Genomic DNA, 22,504 nt, shown 5'->3' with positions numbered 1-22,504 from the left:
TGCATGCTGCTTTGACACACTGTCAACAGCCATTTTTAGTTCTAAAGTCTTCTTAAATACACACACACAAATAATGATAAAAGAGTATTACCAAACATTGAGTCTTTTGCCAAACACCTTAATGCTATTGAGGTGAGTGATGGCTCTGTCTACTGCATACTCATCTCCCATCTCCACGAGCGCAGTGCCAGGAACACTCTTCATGAATTTCACCTGCAATTATTAGAAGTGCAAATTTATTCAATTTGTTTCTGTCATTGTCACTTTATTTTACACCACCCTTGTAATGTGCGATGCAACAATGTGTAATAACTTGTAAGGAAGACATACCTTTTCTATGTTTCCATAAAGGCAGAAAAGGTTGAAGATACGAGTGCAGTTCATTTTAGTGGAATGCAGGCCGCTCACCATGGCAACAGAACTGGGGGGCTGGCCAGAGTACAGGCTGGATGATTGGGGCAGCGGGTACGACACCATGTCCGGAACATCCACTGAGGTGAGCTTATATCTGCCATTTCCTGGCAGAGGCAGCAAAGAGCCAATTGGACCTGCACAAGTGGGCTCTTTATATCACCATTTCCTCAGTGAAAATTGGTATTTATAACTGACCAATCTTACCATAATTGTTATCACTGTAGGATAATGGGTGTTCACCCAGTATGGCCTGTCGCTGACGACCCTTTCCACGTTCTGAAAAACATAGCAAGTCAGTAAATAGCTAGGCCAGAGCTAAGAGGAGCCTGTAAAAAAAGACATTTTGTAGATTAGACCACTTTGATAAAAAAAAAAAAGATGTTTTCAAGATCCTACAAGTCCTGCAAACACTCTCATCAAAAGGGCACAGTTCCACTGGCAGGGGCCATGAGCTGTGCTTTTCTAAAATAGTAAGAAATCTGTTTATTATTTAATTTATTACATTTTTGTATTGTTCTGTAGAACGTTTTGTCAAGGTGATTGTACTGGGATATCAAACTTTCTAATAAACATTTAAACAACACCATTTGTGTATCTTCTTCCCCCCTTATTGGAGATAAGTTATTATGAGCGCTACACTCAAAATCTAACTCCTAGCAAAGCATCAGGACCATCCTTCCAACACACTAGTTTACAATATCAAAAGCAATTCTAAGGACAAAAACTAACAATATTAGACAAACAAAAAATATTGCATTTAAACTCAATACATACAATACAGTTTTACTTATCATTGGGATTGTTATTATGATCATTATTATTGCATTTTTCTGACCCTGGGACCATAAAAGACAGGAATCAGACCCATGATGCTGAGGTTAGAGTATGTGCAGCAGCTTTAACCCCTTGACTATCTGGGCCATAACTGTTAACCAAAAGTAGACCATGAAGCATCAGGTTATGGAAGCAGCGCAGTAGTTACAGTATAGAGAGGTGGAGCAAACACTGATGTGTAAATGAATAAAATATAATGCTGTAAATTTACAATTATAAACAGTAAATAAAAGTGCTGATTGGATGGCGGTGGTGGCATTACAGAAACAAACATTACCTGTGACACTTTTTCCTTCAATTTGACGCATATTCCACTGAACATTTTTCAGCTGCTGTCACTCAAACTGGGTTTTACTGTTCCAAGTCCTAACAAAGTGGAGACCGAGGAGTTGTTAAACTTTTATATAGTCATCGTGTAGAGTTAAGTTAAAGATAATACTGTACTTTAAAACGGCACAACTTAGCACCTAATAGGTTACAGAAGGCCAGGGTGTTGGAGCAAAGTTGCGGGCAGGACAGTCTGAGGAAGGATCTTGAGTGTTTAGGTCTATAGCATGGGTCGGGTGCAGGCTGGTGAGTGGTTCTGGGGCTGGCTGATGAGAGTGTTTGATTGGAGAAGGACAAAGGTGCAGGAGTCTTGGTTTGATGCACTACTATGGCTGTCTGACTTACCTCTTCTGGCCAGGTATGGTTTTGTGTAGTCCCAGCTCTCATTGTCATTCTTGATTACATTCAAACGTGTTGGCTGTGAGAAAAGAAACAAATTAAATACATCAAGGTGTAGCTGGGCATATTGTTTGTCAAGCCTGTACAATTACTAAATCCAAAACACAACAATAACAGCACTGCACCAGGTCTTACTTTAAGGACTACCCCAAACAAGGACCAAAACATAAATTGCTTTGAAATAAAAAAAGAAAACTAATAGAAGTACCCACACCACAGTTTGAGAACCATAAAGAATCTGAAGTGTGAGTTCAGTTTACTGTTTTTAGATGTGTCAGTTGATGCCTTTGTAAAACACAGATCTAATAGTTTCATTATAGATCCATGGGAACATACCTGGACGACAGCATAAATGCATTTCCAGGCCAACAAGAATTTGTTCATGTTATGCCCAGTCAATGACTTTGTCTGTTATGAGACAGTGCATGTTAATGAACACATATGGGACTCACGCATGTAAAAACGCCACGCCAAAATGTAGCCATGAAAAGGGAGTAGGGTAGGGAAAACCTGCACAGACACCGGGCAGACAGACAAACTCCACACGGAAAGGTCCCACTCAGCCAGCCCAGGAATCAAACCCTGGGTCTTCTTGGCGTGAAGCACGAGCACTAACTAACACTAACAACATGTTACTGTTACACTGAAAATAAAATGTAAACATGTATTGTGATTTTTAATTATAAGACTTTCCATCATTCGGTAAATAACAAAACATGAGTCACTTAATTACAGCTTAGGTGTAAACACTTTGTAAACCTTTGGCCTTTATCACTCTTTTGACCTGTAAAAATAGAAAACTTAAACGTTTATTTTTAATTCACATTCATCGTCCATCTACCAATACAATGGTTTATGAAACTCTTACATGAGGATGATGAAAATACCAAAAGAAACCAATGTTTTCACATGGTTTGCACCTGTATCTTAGAAAATCCTGATTTATTTTGAAGTACATGTTATGTGTGTGTAAAGTAAAATAAAATGTTAAGAATGAAATGAAAATCTGCCAACATTTATTTCATTCTTGTTACACCTTAAATATACTCACCCGTGCATACTCAATCTTGAGAGTACAACAACCTGCGTAGATATCCGCTCCATTCAGTGCTGCTTTGACTTTCTGCGCACACTGTACCGACTCAAATCTGAAATGGTGCAGTCAAGGAGTCGCGTCACACACAGCACTCAGCAAAAAACACTCAAGGCAGTCCTGCAAAAGGATATTCCACCATCGCCTGGATCCCATTCCGTTTAAAAATGACGATCCGGAGCACGTTTCCTATTGGGTTACACACTTTGTACAAGACGTCCTGCACACAACAGAAGAAACAGTCTCATACACACACCTCACTGACACTGTAGGTGTCTGAGAAGTCTGGTTACCGTGGTGATGGGGTATAGAGGGTTCTGGATAGACAGGAGCAGGACTTTGTTGCCACTAGTGGGGTCGTCTGCATTAGTTGGCCTGGTAATTCTCTTGGATGTGGAGTAGTTAAAATACGCTTGTTGTCCTATTAAAAGTACAAAGCACCAAGGAGATTATAAAACAAGATGTAAATTTGCAGGATTAGTAGGTGGTTGTTTGTCTAATATTGAAGAGAAGTGCTCGACCTTTCTGAATGATGCTTTAACTTCAGCATCATTCTCCTCCTTTACAGTGTTCACACTCCCCCATTGTAGATAACAAAATGCTTTGAACATGGATCTATGACGCCTATTTGAATATCCAACATGTAGTTCCTCAAATAATCTTCCAACACACATCAGTAATATTCCTCAAGAGAACCTCTATATCTTTAAAGCCATCCAGGAGTTATTGGTGAAAAGCACCACAGAAAACAAGTTTTTTGTTTTTTGGATGATACATTAAGGGGGTTAGTTACTAAGCCAGGTGCTAAATTGCAAGTAGTACTAAAATGCAGCTTGTGCCTCCTCATGTTACGTATCATCAATAGGCCTATGCCGTTACCATCGTACATGGACCCTGCATAATTCGTAAGGAGCCTGCACAGGGCTTTTTTAAGACGCTTCCCTCAGGGAGAAGGTATCGCTCTGTCAAATGTTCTACTCATCACCATTTAAACAGTTTCTTTCCCCAAGCTGACTTTAAACAAAGCCCTTTAAACTAGGCTCTTTAATTTTTTGTATGGACTTTTATTGTACAGCATTTTACTATTAAGCTTTTTATGTGTTTTTATGTGTTGACAGTGCACTTTGAGCTTCTTGCACACTTTTGCCAATACAGTTTTACACTGCAAATGGCTAATAAAGTGAATCTGAATCTTAAGTACTTTAAAAGGATGTGGGACAGACTCATGGAGCTTTTTTAATGGACAGCAGCTTTGGAAATGAACCAGATACAAACATTTGAAAACGTTTAGAAGGCCACATTTGTGCGCAAACTGCATTATAATGTTCTGCGCAAATGTTTATACCAGCATCTGCAACGTTCGAATTTCTCGTGCAATTTTACTTCACATAGAGGTGATACATACGACTGCGCTCACTAAACGGAATCATCTGCATTTTCCTTGCCTCAAATTTAGCTTATTGTGGCAAAATTGCCTTGGTTTGCACATTCATCAGGACCCAGGCATGCACTAAGTCTGCGCTGAGGCCTTTGCTTTTTTTTTTTTAGACAACACAAATATCAACTGCACTTGCTCTTAGCTCTACTTTAGTATACTTAGTAAATGACTCCCAAATTCTTCCGAATGTCTTTGTTCAATCCCCTGTCATAATCTAAATAAAATGATGGCTCACCAGCAATGTACACCGTTTTCTTGGCTCCAGAGGACACACATTGATTAGCACTCTCCACATCAGAGAACTCCACCAGGGCCTGGCGCTTGAATGGCATCATCATCACATAGCTGTCACACAGAGAGAATAGCTTTCAGATGATTTTCCTTGAACTAACTCTTAAAGAACATGTACTAAGTCTGTGTTAGTGACCATTTTATCTTTGCCAAGATAATCCATCCCACCTGACAGGTGTTGCATATCAAGATGCTTTTTAGACAGCATGAATATTGCCCAGGTGGCCACAATAAATGTCCACACTGAAATGCTTCTTCTTCTGTTGTGTGTCCTTAGATGGTCAGCTCTGTTGATGCAAAGCCATTCCAAGGTGTTGTTGTCAAGGTCCATGAGACCTTGGGTGTCATTTGGTGGCCAGTATTTTGGGCAGCTGGTCAGTATGGGGTCCATGGTTTGTGATGGATTCCCACTCCCATAATCACACTGGGCAGCATTGCGGCTCCTACGCATGACCTGAGGCGATTGAGTGTGGTCCCATCCTCAGCAGGTGCTGGCCTGGTATATCCAGTGGGGTCCTTAATGAACTGGTGCAGCAGGGTTCCCCTCCAAACCAGCTGGTGTTGTGTGGAGAAGTCTGGCCAGTAAAGGGGCGGCGAGATATAAGTATACTTTGGGGTGTCAGCAACAGCCCTGTGGTGGAAGTGTGGCTCACTCACTGTTGTGCCTCTTGCGCCAAAGCCAATGTGGCTGCTTCTCGCCTGATATCTGGTGGTGCAATACCAGCGACAACAGGCAGATGGTTGGTAGGAGTGGCTTAGAGACATCCATACATTGAGAGGACAGTGGCGCAGAACTGGTAGAGCGGTTCATCTCATGATCGGAAGGTCGGGGTTCGAATCCCAACTCCTGAAGATGACGGTCCTTGGGTAAGACACTTCATCCACCTTGCCTCCAGTGTCTGCGTACATTGGTGTATGAATGAGAGTGTGACTGGTTACTTGCCGTATAGCGCTTTGGGCCTAATGAAAGTCGAAAAGCACTATTGCCCGTGCATTAAATGTTCATTTAATTGTCATAAACCGTCTCCAAAGATAAGGTTTTGCTGATGTCAGTGTTGTGAATCGAGTGGACCATGGTGGCGGTGGGGTTATTGTATGGGTGTATGTTATGGACAATGACAATTTTGAATGCACAGAGAGACCTTGACGAGATACTGAGGCCCATTGTTGTGCCATTCTTGCACGACCATTACCTCGTGTTGCAGCATGATAATGCACGGCCCCATGTTGCAAGGGTCTGCACCCAATTCCTGGAAGCTGAAAAGCAATTCTTGCATGTCCAGCACACTCACAGGACTTGCCATCCAATGAGCATGTTGGGGATGCTCTGGATTGGCGTATTCAACAGCGTGTTCCAGTTCCTGCCAAAATCCAGCAATTTCGCACAGCCAGGACAAACCTATTCATGTTGTCAGCATCTTGATATGCCACACCTCAGCAAAGGGAAAGTGCTCACTAATAGGTTTAGACAGATTTGTGAACAATATTTGAGACAAATTGGTGTTTTGTAGGAAATGTTTATGTCTTTGGGTTCAGCTCATGGAAAATGGGGGCAAATGTTTGTTCATTGTATATATACTGTACATATATAAGAAGAAAACTAAACCTGTCAAATGCGTAGGTAATGTGTAGGCCAATACTGAATTTCAATTCATTAATTTTAATTTTCAAAGAGTAAGAGAAACTTATTCCATTAGTGTGGCTACTGGTGTGCAAGTCAGCTTCTGAAATTAGTAGTGTTGGTCATGTAATAGTAATCCTGTCATTTTGTCATGTTGTCACATATACTGGTAAGCATACTCACCATATGGACCCAAAGTTCTGGAGCGCATCAATGAGGTCAGCCTCTACCACTGCCTCACACAACCCTCTGACATGGACCACCGGACTGGGAGAGAGGCGGTGCAGGTCTTCTCCACTATCCTGAGACAGAGTTACTGCATAAATACCAGGACCTGGTAACTGTGGTTGACTTAAAAATATGCAGTCCATTTAGTTTATTCTTTTCCCTCTTCACAGCCCAAATTACGGCAGACTCAGAGAATCTCCACATGTGCCTATCTCCAGCCTTTTCTTTAATAGGTAGTGCTACAATGTGTTTTTTCTATTCATTGCGGTGATGGGAAAATTGCAATTTTATTAATATTGTAATTTTTTTTTCCTTTTGAACCAATCACAAGGCAGTTTACCTGACATTTTCTCTCATTACTACAGACACACAGACACACACTTGGTTTGATGCCTTAATCCTGCACACTATTCTATGAGCTCCCCCGTTGTCTCTGAGTATATACAGTATGTCCACTTCCATCCACATGGACCCTGTGGTCAGATTAGCTGTGATACATTTGGTCACCTTATGCGCTGCTCCACGCTGAGTGCCTGTCCAGCGGTCCCGGCCGTCCGCAGCAGCCTCCACGGTTACGGGCAGAGAGCTGGAGTCAGAGTCCTCCCCCTCCTCCAGCTCCTCTCCTTCCTTCGCCTCATCTCTGACAGCTCTTTCACGCGCTTCATACCGCTCGGTCTTGAGCCGCTTCGGGGCCCTGGTGTATTCCTCTTGCTCTTCGTGGTCAGTGCTTAAGTCCGTCGTGGACATGCTGATGCACCAGGAGGACCTGTCTGCAAGGCCTATTCACACCCTCTTCATAATAGCAAATTTATGAGACCGAACTGTTCTGCTCTGCACGCCGGGTACGTTATGCTTCTGAACACTGTGACCGCTCTATCCTCTAAATTTCGATGACTAAAACACCGGAGTCGTGTTCCGCTGTCAGGTAGACACAGGCAGCGATTTTACGACGTGCGTGGGTCTGAAGAGTGCGCCAAACGCCTCCCGCCTCCAAACCTGATTGGTCAATCCATTCCCGAATCTCACAGAAACAGGCTTTAATTGGTTCGAGTCAATGCGTCAACAAAAGCACGTTCTGCATTTTTTTCCTCATCACAGTGCCCCTGCCGCAGAATGCGCAAAATAGATATCCTACACCTACACGCGCAAGATGCATTCGGCAATGGCACTCCTACCAATTAGGTCATTTTGTCTCAATGATTGTTTTATTTTCTAATTGGAAGCCTTCACTTATAATAATATATTGATAATATATTGATCTTTCACATATCCCTCAGTATGGTAAATGAAATATAGCTTCTTCTTCTTCTTCTTCTTCTTCTTCTTCTTCTTCTTCTTCTTCTTCTTCTTCTTCTTCTTCTTCTTCTTCTTCTTCTTATTCTTCTTCTTCTTATTATTATTATTATTATTATTATCATTATTATCATCGTTGTTGTTGTTGCGTTATAGCTTATGATCTTTGGTTTGTCCACCCATCAGCAAACTTTCCCAAACTTTATCAGCTGGAACCCCCAAAATTGACACGTAAACAACTCAGGGACGCCCTTTGATTAATGTTATTGACTCTTTTGCTACGTTAGGGCAGAAAAAAAACCATTTTAAAATCAAGTTTATGTATTTAAACGGTTTATTGAATGGATTTCACAAACTATAGGCTGTTTTACACTCAAAGATATACTTAAAAAACAGTAACATTTTTCTTTTTGTTTCACCTTGAGATCATCTGAGGACCCCCACCCAAGCCCTCGCGACCATCTGAGGGGTCCGCAACTCCACTTTGTTTGGGACCCAGTAGCCTAGGGATGTTGTACGTTTATGAGAACACTAGAGGGCGCAAGACACACTTTCCTTGCCACACTTGCCAAAATGTCCAAAAACATACTTCGAGTTTGAGATCATTTATGAAAAGTATGAGCTCTCACTCTGTCCTATGAAACATTCTACCAATCTCATCTCGAATTACAGAATGACAGAGTGAAGGTGAAGCACAGAGGTAGAATGACACAGGAAACACACTTACCCACGCAGGCATTGGACTCAATTTGGATGGGGAGGGCAGAGGGTCTCGGCACATTTTCGTCCATCTCAACTACAGACGATCTTCGTTTCACACCCACCAGCCTGAGCCCGAGCGGAGAGAGCACTGCTGTGTGAGCCTGGGATCATGGTGGAGATGGGCTGAGAGGCAGCAGACCTCGAAGCACAATTTACTACTCGAAGGGCAGGAGTTGGGTAAGTTGGACGGGAATTTTGTGGAAGAGACGGAAAACGACAGACAGACGTCCTCAATGTTAAACGTACAATGGGAGATGTTCGCCACAAAAGGCATCGCCGCGGTGTTAGCCTAGCGTAGTTACCTTGACTCAACTTGTGTGGCTCATTTGAACACTTGATAAATGTGGGCTTGCACACAGGTTGCTTGTTGTTCGCAATAAGTGTCCATCTTTTTAAACACTCAATTACTGACCCAGCAGTTTTCCAGTGTTATTGAAGTCTGCGCTGCAGGTTTTCTGCCATTTTCGACATTTAGCTGTCGTTTGTCAGTGGGCTAACTAGCAGTAGTTGTGATGCTGCTGCTAAGTTGACTGTAGCACTTTCTTCTTTGTTTGTGTCCGTTTCAAACACACGCCAGAGACATGACTACAGATTGAAAATGTCAAAATGAGATGTTATTTAGTAAGGACAGTTCCTGCTTTAACACGTGAATTAACTTACAATTGTGCGTGGCGATACTACGTAGGGGCCATGGGTTTACGTGAATCGCGTGGGCTTTACAATCTTATAAAAGTGCACTACCGTTAAGGTTTGCTCTCTGCTATGATCGAGAAATTGTTGATTTGCTGAGGATCTAAGTACTTTCACCCTGAACAGCTGACCCTTTCTATTTTATGGCCTGTCCACTCAGTGTGAAGCCAGTTGTCTGCAAGTGATGACAGATCAGTGGCCCCAGCAGATGTAAACAGTCCCCTAATATTATAATGCACACTTTCTTTGAGTTTCAACTCTATCACTAGCGATGTTGTATTTTTGCTCGTGGAATTACAGTAAATGTTTATCTTTTTATGACATTAGTTAAACATCTGCTGGAATAATAAACTGTTGTCACTGCGTTCACACCATTAAGTGAGGCCATGTCAACAGCTGACAAAGCTAACTGCTGATATGTGATACTGAATCATGCAGTGTGGAGGTAACCTGACTCTGTCACAATGTGCTCTACCGACCAGAGGAATTGCTTAAAGTCGTCATTATTGTCTTTACATTGTTCATTTACAGGAATCTGTGACGCTTTTCTACTCTGGGATGGGCCACAGTAAACCTGTCTTGCTTCTGTTGTACAAGTTTGTTTAGCAGATTTTTGGGAAATAAATGTTAAATTTAGCTGTTAGGAATTAAATTCAATGTTAATCTAATTTGTTTCATCATTTGTAACAATTTGTTAGGGTTAGGTTAAGTTAGTTTGTTTAGTTTCCCAGGAGTTAGCCATTTTTGACAATTCGAGGTCACACTCATAGACTGATGCCTTAAGTTGCTATTTCAATGGCATATTCATACAGTCTCACTACATAATGCAGACTGCTGCCGCCGACTGTATTCACATGTTTCTGTGTCAGATAAGATCGCCTGAGACAGTGCTGCTCTCCTCTATTCCCAAAGTCTACACACAACAACAAGCAGGCCTTTTGTCCCATCATTGCCCCCCTCCACCCACACAGAGGCCTGCAGAAAGACGGCCTTTATCCGTGCTTACCAAGACACATTCTCAGTCACACATTTCAACTTCTGCTAAACATGACAGGAATACAATTTATTCTTAATAAAGACTGCTTGTGCCTAATTAAGTGGAACTTGCTCAGTGATTCTCCTCTGCATCTTTTCTGTTAACTAACAACCTTCAATAAAGTTCTGTTCTGTGTAGGCAGGATAAACAATTTTTGAATAATATGAGTATTTTCCTGACAAATAGTGTGATTAAATATTGAGTTTGCCGCCTAATGTTTGTGTCGAAGCTGAAAAACCTAACTACGCATACACTCGTAATGGTAAGATGTTTACTGAAACACACTAGGGCTGAACGATATTGAAGTAACTTGCGATATAGAAGAGGGTTGTGCAGTATCGCCATTTCACACTATATGTTCCATTGTAATTAAACGCGGCGCAGCGCTTCGGCTTCACCAAACACACGCACCTTTAAAGAATAATATAATTCAAGTTCATAACACACTTTAAAGGAACAGGCCACCGTTTTTCCATACTGAGCTATGTTCTTACCTGAGCTTAGACAAGTTGATGCGTACCTTTCTTTGTGTGTGCCCGTGGAAGAGCGTGGTCGCTTCTAACTTCACCCCCCGTTTGGAGCTATAGGAATATACTGGGAGAGGCCAAATGCTAACAAAATCTTTGGTCGTTTTGCGTGACTGATCAGACAGGTACACATCAACTCATTTAAGCTAAGGTAAGAACATATCTCAGTATGGAAAAAAAAGTTCTTCTGGAAAATTAAAAAAATAAAATAAAAATGTTGCTGGTGCGGCTTATATTTATATACTCAATAGTCCATAACTAGTTTTTCATCAAATTGTGTCAACAGAAGACTTAAGAAACACTACGTCAGGATCAAAACAAGACTAAAATTGAACTAGGTTAGTAAATGTGTTTAACTTTTACACATTTTATAAGTTCAATGCTAAGTTTGCAAAAAAAAAGTTTGGAGCCCAGTCAGATGAAGGCTTCTGTGATATTGCGATATATAGTGGCTTCTTGCTAAACAGATATTGCATCACCTAATATCACAATACAATATTTTTTGCGTTGCTTTGTGCAGCCCTAAAACACACTGTTGAAATCTAGTTTAGGAAAATATAACGACAATAATATTAGCGCAACATTTAGCACCGCTATTTAATATTGTGATTGTGTGCAGCCTGTATGTGTGCAGCCCTACCTGAAGTATTGACCATAATTTGACTAGAATAGCCATTTTGACGCTGTGAATTATACATGTACCATTATTATGTAGCTTATGTCTGTACAGGCCAACGGTGGAGACCTGTTTTTCGGGATGGAAACATGATTGTGTGTCTTTTTTTATTTTGGAGGGGATGCTCAGCTGTGAAGGTTAAAGGAGGAGACAGTGGGGGCCGGTCAGAGGCTTGCCAAATGGGATCACGAGAACTGGGAGGAGGTGGCACAGACAGAGACAAAGAGGGAAAGGGAGGATGGAGCGGATGGGAGAGCTAGAAAAGCACAAAGTAAATGATTTCCGTTGGTGTAATAGGAGGGAATGACGGGGCAAAATGGTGAAAGAAGAAATAGACGTGTTTGTGGTTTGGGTGAAATGATCCATTGGCAAGGAGCAGTGAAGTGTGCTCGCTCATATACGATACAATCTAGCCACAAAATACACCAGAATGACTAAATGATCATCTTGATTGTAGGCTTTGTCTGAGTTCAGAGCTCCCCACACTCACCCATGCCTTACGTGGACCGGCAGAACCGCATCTGTGGTTTCCTGGACATCGAGGAAAATGAGAACAGCGGCAAGTTCCTGCGTCGCTACTTCATCCTGGACACCCAGCAGGGCAGCCTGGTCTGGTTCATGGACAACCCACAGGTAAAGGACATGGACACTGCCAGCTCTGCTGCATATTGCCACGATACGGTAAAGCAGTGGTTCTCAACAGGACCCACCATCGTCATAGGATGACAAGCAGCGACCCAAATATACATTTAATTTAAGTGCAATGTATAATGTAGGATTATTGTTGTAAGAGCCTAAAAAGCTGAAAATCGTGATCCAAATCAGCGACTCTTATTTCAACAGACTCAGGTAGTGTTTTTTGTACTTTCAGTAAATATTGAAATTGCAAATGGTTCCGTGACCCACATTTGGATTCCCACCCCCCAGTTGTGAACCACTGCAGTGAAGCACAAATGCACTGTTTTTCTGTTTCTATTAATGTTTCTCCATACACTGCCAGAGTTTGTGTCCACACCTGACCTTTACCATTGTTGCAACGTTCTTTGTACTTGGTCTGAAATCACAGAATGATGTGGTAATTTTAAGTGCACTTTTGCATAAAGTATTAATAAACCCTTTAGTGTGGGGATTTTTAATAATTGATATGTCTGTTCTTTTTATAGTTTATAAGCATTAAAAATGAATGTTAAATGTCAACCATCCACTTAAAATCTTTAAAAAAAAAAGTAATTTAATTTTCAATATTAAGATAGAGTGCACTGTACAAGTTTTACTGTTTACTTAAGCAATTGCTTAAATTATTTTTTTACAGAACTATTTCAATAATAATAAAATAAATGCTTTTTACATTTTTGACATGTATTTGGTTGGTCTATTATCTGTATTAGAACAAAATGTAGCCACTTTACCAAATAAAAAGTCTGATAGGTTCCATCTATTAAAATCTTTTATCCTTGTCCTGCAGAACCTGCCGCTGGGAGCAGAGTGTGTAGGCTCCTTAAAACTCACCTACATCTCTAAGGTAACCACAGTAACAAGGGAGTGAATGATAATGCTGTACTTTCCCTTCACAATATGCATGGTCTCTTTCAGGTCAGCGATGCCACTAAGCTGAGGCCCAAGGCAGAGTTCTGCTTTGGTAAGGAGATGCAAAACACTTCGTTTGGGTTATGGTTAGGGTTAGGTTTTTCTTTCTGACATCTGACTTGTTGGATAGAATCAATTCAGTGCTTGCAATACAAAAACACATTTAAAGTGTGAAACTAAAGAGAGGGCAAAGGCTTAGCGTTTTTCAACAGGCTTTGCTGTTTTTATTCATGACCCACTGTATTGGATTGGTTTTAGTATCAGCAGCTCCTTTGAGCCCAAGTATCGTATTGGACTGGAAGAAATAATATTGGAACAACACAACCTTAAAGTCATGTGACAAGAGCCACCAGCTGTGTAGCGGCATTGTTGTACTTGAACTGCGGCAATTACATCGTCGCTGTAACTCACATTTGTAGAAATGTATTTACATGGCAACACAGGCACACATTGCAAAATCAAGAAAATATAGAACATGTCTTTTCCCTATAGATATAAACACTCTGAGGTGTGTGTGTACTGGATGCTCATTTATCTTCAATTTTAGCTACTGCAAAAGAAAAATCCTCACTACATGCAACGCATAGCCCAGGAGCTGGAAAAATGAGCACTATTGTACCACCAACTATGCATTTAGTAGCATTTACTGCTCACTCCCACCACTTTTACCAGTCATTTGTTCGTGTAATTTATTCCCCCAGTAAAGACAGGAAATGGAGAAGACACAAAGACGGTTTAGGCTGCAGCACTAGGAAATTTGAAGAGAATATCTCAATCGTTCTCTGACCCAAGTTCTTTCATTGCATTCGTCTTAAGCTTATTCACAGTTTGGGGCGTGCTTTAGTTGCAGCTTTAGTGACCCATTATTATGATTTTTATGAGATTACATACTGATGCGAATCAATCTGAGGAATATTGTCCAGTGTCTGCTATCAAACATGGAAAACTAGTGCTCACAGTTAATTCACTGCAATCCATTATCTTGTGTATTTTTTAACATTTCCTAATTGTTGTTTTGTAATGTGGCAGTGATCAATGCTGGAATGAGAAAGTTCTTCCTTCAAGCCAATGACCAGCAGGACCTTGTGGACTGGGTCAACTCTCTCAATAAAGCTACCAAGATCACTGTAAGACCTACACAGTGGCCAGTGCTTCAGAACAACCGCTTGTATGAAATAATCTGTCTATGGATAATGCGTATGCCCAATGTTCCAGGTGCCAAAGTCAACTGACGCCCAGCACAACTCTGAGATCCAGAGAAGTTTGCCAGATGTCGTAGGAACCAAGAAACAAGTCTCTTACAGAACAGACATTATCGGAGGAGTCCCCATTGTTACGCAGACACAAGTAAAAATACTTTCCCTCAAATGAGTTTACGATACTAAAGGAGAAAAAAACCAACACATTTTGTACCATTACTTGAATTAAAAAGAAACCAGGTAGGGCTGTTAATGAAGTGACCTTAACGTGTGTCCAGCAGGAAGGGGGAGATGGAGCAGAGAAAGCCGATCATGAGGCCATGCAGCGCTCTCTCAGTCAGCTGCCATACTTCCTGGGGAGGCCTTCTCAGGAACACACTGTCATCAAATCTGGATACTGTGTCAAGCAAGGAGCTGTGGTAAGATTCTGCTGCTTTGCAAACTCTGTTACTCTCAAATAGCTACGTGTATCAAGTCTATCCTGGATGTGAAGGAATTGGTTTCTTTTCTTTCCCCCCAGATGAGAAACTGGAAACGACGCTACTTCCTCCTCGAGGAAAACGCAATGAGCTACTTCAAATCAGACTTGGTGATTGCACTAATTAAATTTAAGTAGCTTTATTTTTAAATTTTGGTGGTAAAATATGCATAATATTCAAAAGTTTAAATGTTAGACTGGTGCCAGCACGTTGTGACAGGTTTTAGTAAATGAGATTCTTTGCATTCACAATACATGTCATCACATGTCATCTTTTCACCCCTCTGCCCTTTATGCTTCTGAGTTGGACCTGAAGACTTTACATGACAGGACATCCTATACAGTGCCCTCTTCTATTTGTCTTTCTTGACTTGCAACACACTACTGTTACTTCAGTTGACTGGATCAGGATAGTTTAGGTTCTTGCTAATGTGGAGCTCCCTGTTCATGCTCAAACTGTTATTAAAATATTATTTGTGTCACTAGGAAAAGGAGCCTCTCAGAATGATTCCACTTAAAGAAGTTCACAAAGTCCAAGAGTGCAAACAGAGGTATGTGACATGGCTCAACATACATAAATGCCTTTTGTTGGTCTGGTCTTAACTGTGGCTAGATAAACATTCTCTCTTTTGTTGTAGTGATATAATGATGAGAGACAATCTGTTTGAAGTCGTCACCACATCTCGGACATTTTACATACAGGTATGATCTAAGAACGAGGACTAAACTGCTGTTTGTGTGGAGTACATTATTTGCATTAAGTTGCTATCCGCCCGCATAGCGGGTCCTATTTATTTTGTACTAAGGTGGTTTTCACTATGGTTTCTAACTGTCTGTTTCTCCTCCAGGCCGACAGTCCAGAGGAGATGCACAGCTGGATTAAGGCTGTGTCAGGGGCTATTGTTGCCCAACGAGGACCAGGAAGATCTGCTGCTACAGTATGTATCAACCCACTCACACCACACACGTGAACGCTGCTCCAGTCTCAGTTCATCACACCAGTTCACAGAGCTCAGAGTAACCTTATCAACACAGGTGTGGACTGTCTTCTGAAGCACCCCAAGCCCTTTGGACCAATAAATGTGAACACACACTTAGGCTGCTGATGCCATTCCATTTCCTTATAGCTCATTAGCATGAATGTTAAGACACTTGGGGGGGGGGGGGAAAAGTGTTGAACATGTGTATGATTCTGAAAATTTAGAGGTTTATATAAATATACATATACATTTCGTTAGCCACATAGCATAATTGCCTAACTCATTTTTGTTTTGATTTTGGAAAACATGTAAAAAGACGTTTTATAGGAAACTCATTGTTTTTCTCTTATTGCCATTTTAACAATACAAAACGACTTAGGCAGTGATGCTATGTGGCTAACGATTTACAAACATATAAACATGGCCATTGAAGGTCAACAAATTTAGGTAAATGATTCTGAGCACACAACTTATAATACAGTTCGACAAAGACGGCATGTGTTGGATCTAATCAAATGGTGTCTGCATGCATCTGTTTCTACAGCCTGGTTCCTCATCCCTACTGTCTTTTGGTTTGCAGTGTTTATTCAGTGCTCACACAATACAACAGTTGACCCACTATACCTCAGTGGGTTACAGCTGTGTAGATGTGCACTGATGCCACAGAACTGTGGACAGAAAACACCTGACCTCTCAGGTCAAATGCTTCTCTTCTTTCTATTCGCATTCTTCCCGACCTCTTCCTTTTATCTGTTTCATTGTCCCAATCTCCCCCTCGTGCTCCTGTGACGGGCGGACACCTGCTCTAATCCTGCTTTGCACTGTGTTGTTGCAGATGCGGCAGGCCAGACGGCTGTCGAACCCCTGTTTACAGAGGTATACGTCCCGAATCGGGGAGTGCAGCAGCACGTATGTCAGCTACTATAAATCCCCCTTTAAACTAAAGCCCACTCTAAACTTTCCACTCCCTGGCTGGCACGCTGTGGTGGTATAGACGATAGGAGCCGATCAGATGCAAATCTGATGCTTTCCAATAACCACCCACTGACTTTGGCTGCGATAACCCAAGTACTCCCACGTTCCTCTTCTCGCGGCTTGTATCATTCAGTCTCTTCATCATTGTCCTCATGCTTGTTGCCCACTCTGCTGAGCTTAAACCTATTTTTTTACTTTTGTTTCTCAACCAAACAATTGGCCTCTTTTAAACCAGCGTACAATCGAGTCACGCAGGAGCTCAAAAGGCATTCGTTATTTGTTTTACAGTGTTACCCTTTTCCTCTCCCTCATTTTGACAGTACGACCTAAAGCAATATCTGCTTTAAGTGCATGTTTTTGCATGGCTAGCTAAAGCCTTGTATAATGTATTAACTTGTATATTACCTGTCCCTTGTGTCTTCTGTGTGGTGCCCTCTCTGCAGCCTGCTGCAGCTGTGTACCTGTCTTAGATGTGTGACATCCTGCTTATCTCTCCTCCTTCCTCCCGTCCGCTGCCTGTATGTTCCTCTCTCTTCTCATACTGGTCACTTATGTAAAAACATACCTGAACTTATTATGGCTCTGTGTGCTCTCAAGCAATAGCTTTGAAATGCATGGTAAAATAAGACATTTCTCTGTGTCTCTTGTGTAGTGCATCTAATGAAAAATGAAGAAATGTTTGCAGAATTAGGCAGATCAGGAATGGCAGAATATCATGTTATTCTTGTGTTTGTATTGTCCGGTCACTAACTTTTGCCATAGCCATCAAAAGCCACAACAAACTTTACAGAGGGAAACAGAAGAATATATAAATGTGCTTTAATGTCTGTCTGAGTCTAACCAACATCACAAGCTTATTAACCACTGCGTTTGTGCTTCTGCTCTACTTTATCTTCTCTCTACTCGTTACTGTTTTCTTTTTCAGAGATTAAAATCTGACAATGAAAAGCTATGAAATGATGGGCACTCACCAATCACTTCCTTTGCAACCTATTGAGAATAAAACCAGAGAACCTGCTGACACTACAACTACTCCTTCTACCTCTAATACTCCTGCTTGTACTACTTCTACTACCACTGCTCCCACCATCTCCTCCGCTAACTTCTTCACTTCCAGATGTATCCAGGCTTCAGTATCAGCGTTACTAAAGCCACATCTGGCCGCTCACGCTAACCCAAGTCTGTAATCTGTTATTTCAGGACATTGTCACCTTTGACTAATGGTCACTCAGACTAATATTTACTTTTTCAATATTTAGGAAAACAGCGGCCGCGCCACTGCATTCTACCGTACCCCCGCGGGTCCCCCCCTCCCTCGCTCGCCCTTATCTGCCGTGCCACCATGTTTCCCAGAGTGGGGGTCACGCTCACAGCTTGGCGTGGGACAGCGAGCACTTCATGAGCCTGCTGCCCCGGCCCAGCCGTGTGCCGGCACGCCTGTCCCTACAAGAGACGCGCCTGGCAAAGTGACGTGCCAACAACCATCAGCCCCTGTCGCCCAGTCTGAAGAGTCACCGTGGCGACGGAGGAGCAGCTTTGAGCCTCAAATGCCTGAACTTCCCCTAAACTTAGATGACGCTGACCTTCCTGTGAGTCTGGTCTGAGCCCTGCAGCGGATTCCTAATTTTTACTGAATTATTGGTGCGTATATTTTGGAACTGTACACTATCCTCCATTTGGAAAAGTCCTCCGGGTGAACGTAGCATCTCTATAAACCATCATTCATCACCATTGCCTGTCCTCTTACAGTCAAAACAGTGTATTTATTACCTTACTTAGTGTTGTTTTAAAAGCCTATTTTCATTTTCATGTGCCAATGGAATTTAGTGAGACTTGTATTCTGTCATAGCACCAAAAAAATGTCTTCAAAATGACTTGTGTGCTTCAGGGACAATAAGGGATTTTAATGCTTCAACCATCATTCTTTGTGAAGTGGAGGGGCTGTCTGAATTTGTATGCAAGTTGTCATAAAACACTCAAGAATACCACCATCTCCTGATATGCGTATTTTCCACTTTATTCCTTGAGCTTCAAGTACTGTATTGTCTTGTCACAAACACCATATTTTAGCACTAGAAGTAATGTAATATTGTAAGCCTGAAATATGGCTCCATACTGAAATGTTGACCAGCAGTTGTTTCCAGTGCTAATTATTACAAATCTATATGGACTGAGTTAGGACAAATACTACGTAGTAAACTATGTCTGCTTGTGATTTTAAATACCAATAGTATCAAGTTAATATGTTGTGTGTAAACTCGTGTAAAGTAGCATTCACAGTGAGGAGTGAATTTTTTTGTCTCTTTTGGTAGATGAGAAAATTCTCTGCGAAATCTGAAGCCTTACATTTTCGTTTTTTATCATAACTTCGTATATGATACTGATGAATAATAGAAGCTAATATGTGTTTATTTGCAACTTCAATCATTTCAATTGAAACTAAAGATCTTTTCAGCTTAACTTCTGTTGTATTAATACCACTTTGTGTTCCTTAAGGCTGTGTGGAAAAACTAAGCTGTGCGCTTTTACTTTTCATTGACTTTCTGTAGTATAGCAGAGGTTTACGCAGCAACAGGCAGCTTCAAACACCCCTCTGTAATTTCCCCTTGATGCTTTTAATATTTTAGTGTCCGCTTTTCTATAACTACGCAAAAGTTGAACAACTCCATCTCTGTCTGATGTCATTTTATTGGAACTGTGTCTATTTATTTTGTGGATGACTTGAAAGAAATAAACACTGCAAATGTGTCGCCGTGTGCTCTTCTGATCTCCAAACACTCTCTGAGCTCAAGCAGACTGTGGAGAGAAAACGAGACATTACCAAAGCGTTCAGGGACAGGACTACAATCATGGTGCCATGTAGTGCTTAAAATGGCCAGTCAGTCTAAACAGTTTATCTCATCGTGACCGCCGCTGCCCCCTTGTGGCGAAAGGTGACGCTTCACTACGCAGTTTCTGCCCAATTTTCTTTTTATTACACGTAATTGAAGCGGATAGTTATATAAGAAAACCGTAAGTGGATAATGTTGGGGAGCTGTACACTTTACAAATGAAAGCCAAATAATTGTAAGTAAGAACCCCATATTAAAGTGACGTTGACCAGTACCAAAATATCAATGTCTACAGCTCGGACACAGTAGTTTGCAGTAGTAGATCTATCTATACCTTAGACTGTAAAAAATAAATAAAAATGGAAATATAAGGCCGCATCACAGAGGGTGTTCTGGGGCATCTCCCTCTGCAACAGAGCATGCGTCACATCCAACCTGGTAGCACAAGCAGTAGTTCTCAATCTGGTAATTGGGCCGCTTAGACTTAATTTATAATTCCATGTGTGCCTCAGTAATGCTTTTTTTTTTTTTAAATATACACCTGGGTTCAACCTAGTTGTGTGTCTGCTTTGGAACCTTTTTTACTTAAAGGCACACAGCGCAACATTTTGGATTATACTGTTGCATTTGCTACATATCATACTTGTAACTAGCCTGACAGAAAAGTGTTTTTGTTTTTTTGCAGTGGGTCATCAAAGAATGAATTTGAATGAGGATATAACCTTTTGCAATGTCATGCAGCTGCCTTTAATCAACATCTCCATGAAGACGGGCTGAACATTTCGAACATTTCGCTCCAAGTAACGTTACAGTCAGGTCTGAGGAGAGGTGAGCGGCAACCACATGTTTGTTCATGTTTGTTCATTACTTACTTATTTATTTCATATTTTTCAACAATAGATACATATGTAATCAAATAAATGCTCTTATTTTGTTTTATTTATAGCGTGAAATGTTGCGCGATGTGGCTTTAAGTTATGAGATATTGGTTTAGGCCTTCTTGGAAAGTGAAATATTTTATAAGGTGGTATTTAGGTTTGAGAAACAGTCTCAGAACCCCAGTGCTATGCAAAAAATCTAGGGTTTCCATACTGGCAACTAATGACAGCGTGGTATATGTGTGTCCCTCATATGTTTCATGTTTTTAATTTCATCTGTAAAAGCACAAAGCCTAATTAAACTGACATATCTTGTGAAAGATACTTTCATCACGGCACTGTTCGTCCCACAGACTAGTACATGCAGCCTTTCATTTAGGCCTATACTTGTGGAAAGCCGGTTATGGTTATGGTTCTCAGGGGCCTCAGACACAGCCGCTCTCTCAGACTGGAGATCACACAAACCTCAGTGGCAGCTCATCCCTGCTACACTCTCTGCCACTGCCTCCACCTCAGAATGGGTGTTTCTTATTCAGTCATGGGTAGTTCTCATCCGCATACTTTCCCACCATACCCTCCTTATGCCCTATTATGCGCTTAATTACCCTGGGGGTTTTATTACTGAAATGATTTATAGAACTGCTCAAACGGTTAACACATGGCATTATCCATCAAATCATGCTAACTGCAGGCTACTGTTTACCGTCTGGCAAGTCCTTATAGTCTAGCTCTGCTTCCTGTAACATCCCGGGGTGCCTTGAGATTTTATGTCCACACTAGGTTTCAAAAAATGGACTCTATTTTGGACTTTAAAGCACAAGTCCCTTACAGAACCCTGTCCATAATCAATCACTTTGTCCCGGGACATTTTACGGACGTTTTTTACAGCTCACTGCAGACGTGTAAACTTAACAGGGGTTGATTGTTCACCTCTTCACCAAGAGGCCATAAGTAAAAGCCACATAACTGCGGGGTCTCCCGTAGCACCAGCAAAGTCAGCATGACGCTCATTCCAACAATACAATATATCTGTATTCAATTGTATTTATATTATTAACATTTTAGGCCTATATAATGGTATATTTATTCAACAAATTAGAACCTACGTAGGCCTATAAATACATTTACTGACAAGTACAAAAAGACATAATGCTATACTACATAGTTAAATATGTCATGTTTATACTGTATATGTAGTAATATCATAACCCTATTCAACTAGCCTTCTACTATTTTCTTCATTGTAAAAGACCAAGGGTTGAACCTTCCAATTTTGCCCAAAGTAAAGCACCTCTTTCTACAAATGCCAGCATTGTATACAGTACATGATCTAATTGGTTGTTCTGTTTGGAAATGTTGAAAGAATTGTATGTATCTCTCACATTTTGATTATTTTAACAGCCATTTGATCTCTTATTTGTTTGATAATCTCATCTTCAATACCACTCAAATCATCTTAATCTTGAGGGTCAAAGGTTCTATGCTGGAGGGCTGGATTTGGCCCCTGGGCCTGACGTTGCCTACCCCTGCTGTAGGCAATACTACCTCAAACATTAGAAATACTAAATTAACAATCTTCCATAGTACTTCAGTCGATGGTCCTGGTTTACCTATCCTTGTCCATTTTTTGTTCTGAACAGCCAAGGACAAGTTGAAAGTGTCATTTTACAATTTCTCTCTAAAAACAATTAGGCAGTGTGAACGTTATTAACTCGCAGTGGTCTAAACCACTCCTTTTTCCACAACTGAGTTTCCTAATTAGCTGCATGCCCACAACTAAGGTAAATGCCATGCCAGCAATGACTAATGCCTATAAGGCCAGTAAAACTCACACAGGAAGTAGGCCTGGAGTGGCATTGGAGGGCTCTGCAGCTTATAAACAGCAGCAATCCCACCACTGGTATATTCTTTCTAATTGGTCATGATGATTACAGCTGGAAAAAGCAT

The 22,504-nt window shown here is 41.2% G+C and overlaps 2 protein-coding genes across 11 annotated transcripts in view; one reads left to right on the top strand and one right to left on the bottom strand.

Moving 5' to 3' along the window:
• Positions 1 to 7,641, bottom strand: part of hnrnpll (heterogeneous nuclear ribonucleoprotein L like) — an 8,610-nt gene extending 969 nt beyond the window's left edge. The window contains 14 exon segments of the mRNA XM_079559385.1: positions 4 to 19; positions 92 to 213; positions 331 to 548; positions 619 to 690; positions 1,526 to 1,583; positions 1,589 to 1,614; positions 1,716 to 1,841; positions 1,921 to 1,993; positions 3,026 to 3,122; positions 3,202 to 3,287; positions 3,361 to 3,488; positions 4,741 to 4,850; positions 6,601 to 6,719; positions 7,153 to 7,641. Of these exon segments, the coding sequence (XP_079415511.1) occupies positions 4 to 19; positions 92 to 213; positions 331 to 548; positions 619 to 690; positions 1,526 to 1,583; positions 1,589 to 1,614; positions 1,716 to 1,841; positions 1,921 to 1,993; positions 3,026 to 3,122; positions 3,202 to 3,287; positions 3,361 to 3,488; positions 4,741 to 4,850; positions 6,601 to 6,719; positions 7,153 to 7,392 (1,491 nt within the window). The 5' untranslated portion in view covers positions 7,393 to 7,641.
• Positions 7,642 to 8,800: 1,159 nt separating this feature from the next.
• On the top strand, positions 8,801 to 19,595 carry LOC306965904 (pleckstrin homology domain-containing family A member 1-like). Of its 10 annotated transcripts, XR_013793076.1 has the most exons (15): positions 8,804 to 8,877; positions 12,087 to 12,262; positions 13,095 to 13,151; positions 13,223 to 13,268; positions 14,246 to 14,343; positions 14,432 to 14,563; positions 14,694 to 14,834; positions 14,936 to 15,004; positions 15,380 to 15,444; positions 15,532 to 15,595; positions 15,742 to 15,831; positions 16,709 to 16,782; positions 17,292 to 17,366; positions 17,774 to 18,027; positions 18,108 to 18,249. XR_013793076.1 is itself a non-coding variant. In XM_079560488.1 (14 exons), exons 2-14 carry the CDS (start codon positions 12,122 to 12,124, stop codon positions 18,316 to 18,318), a joined length of 1,260 nt encoding a protein of 419 aa, XP_079416614.1. In that variant the 5' UTR covers positions 8,801 to 8,877; positions 12,087 to 12,121; the 3' UTR covers positions 18,319 to 18,458. The 10 variants fall into 10 exon arrangements, 6 of the variants coding, with proteins under 6 accessions (XP_079416614.1, XP_079416612.1, XP_079416617.1 ...); XM_079560488.1 differs by lacking the exon at positions 17,774 to 18,027 and having other exon boundaries at positions 8,801 to 8,877; positions 14,697 to 14,834; positions 18,108 to 18,458; XM_079560486.1 differs by lacking the exon at positions 17,774 to 18,027 and having other exon boundaries at positions 8,803 to 8,877; positions 18,108 to 18,458.
• Positions 19,596 to 22,504: the final 2,909 nt, after the last annotated feature.

This window comes from Gobius niger (assembly GCF_951799975.1).
Source record: "Gobius niger genome assembly, chromosome: 7".
In the NCBI taxonomy this organism is placed as follows: domain Eukaryota; kingdom Metazoa; phylum Chordata; class Actinopteri; order Gobiiformes; family Gobiidae; genus Gobius; species Gobius niger.
The sequence above is the reverse complement of the archived record's forward strand: the minus strand, read 5'-3'. Positions and strand labels throughout refer to the sequence as shown.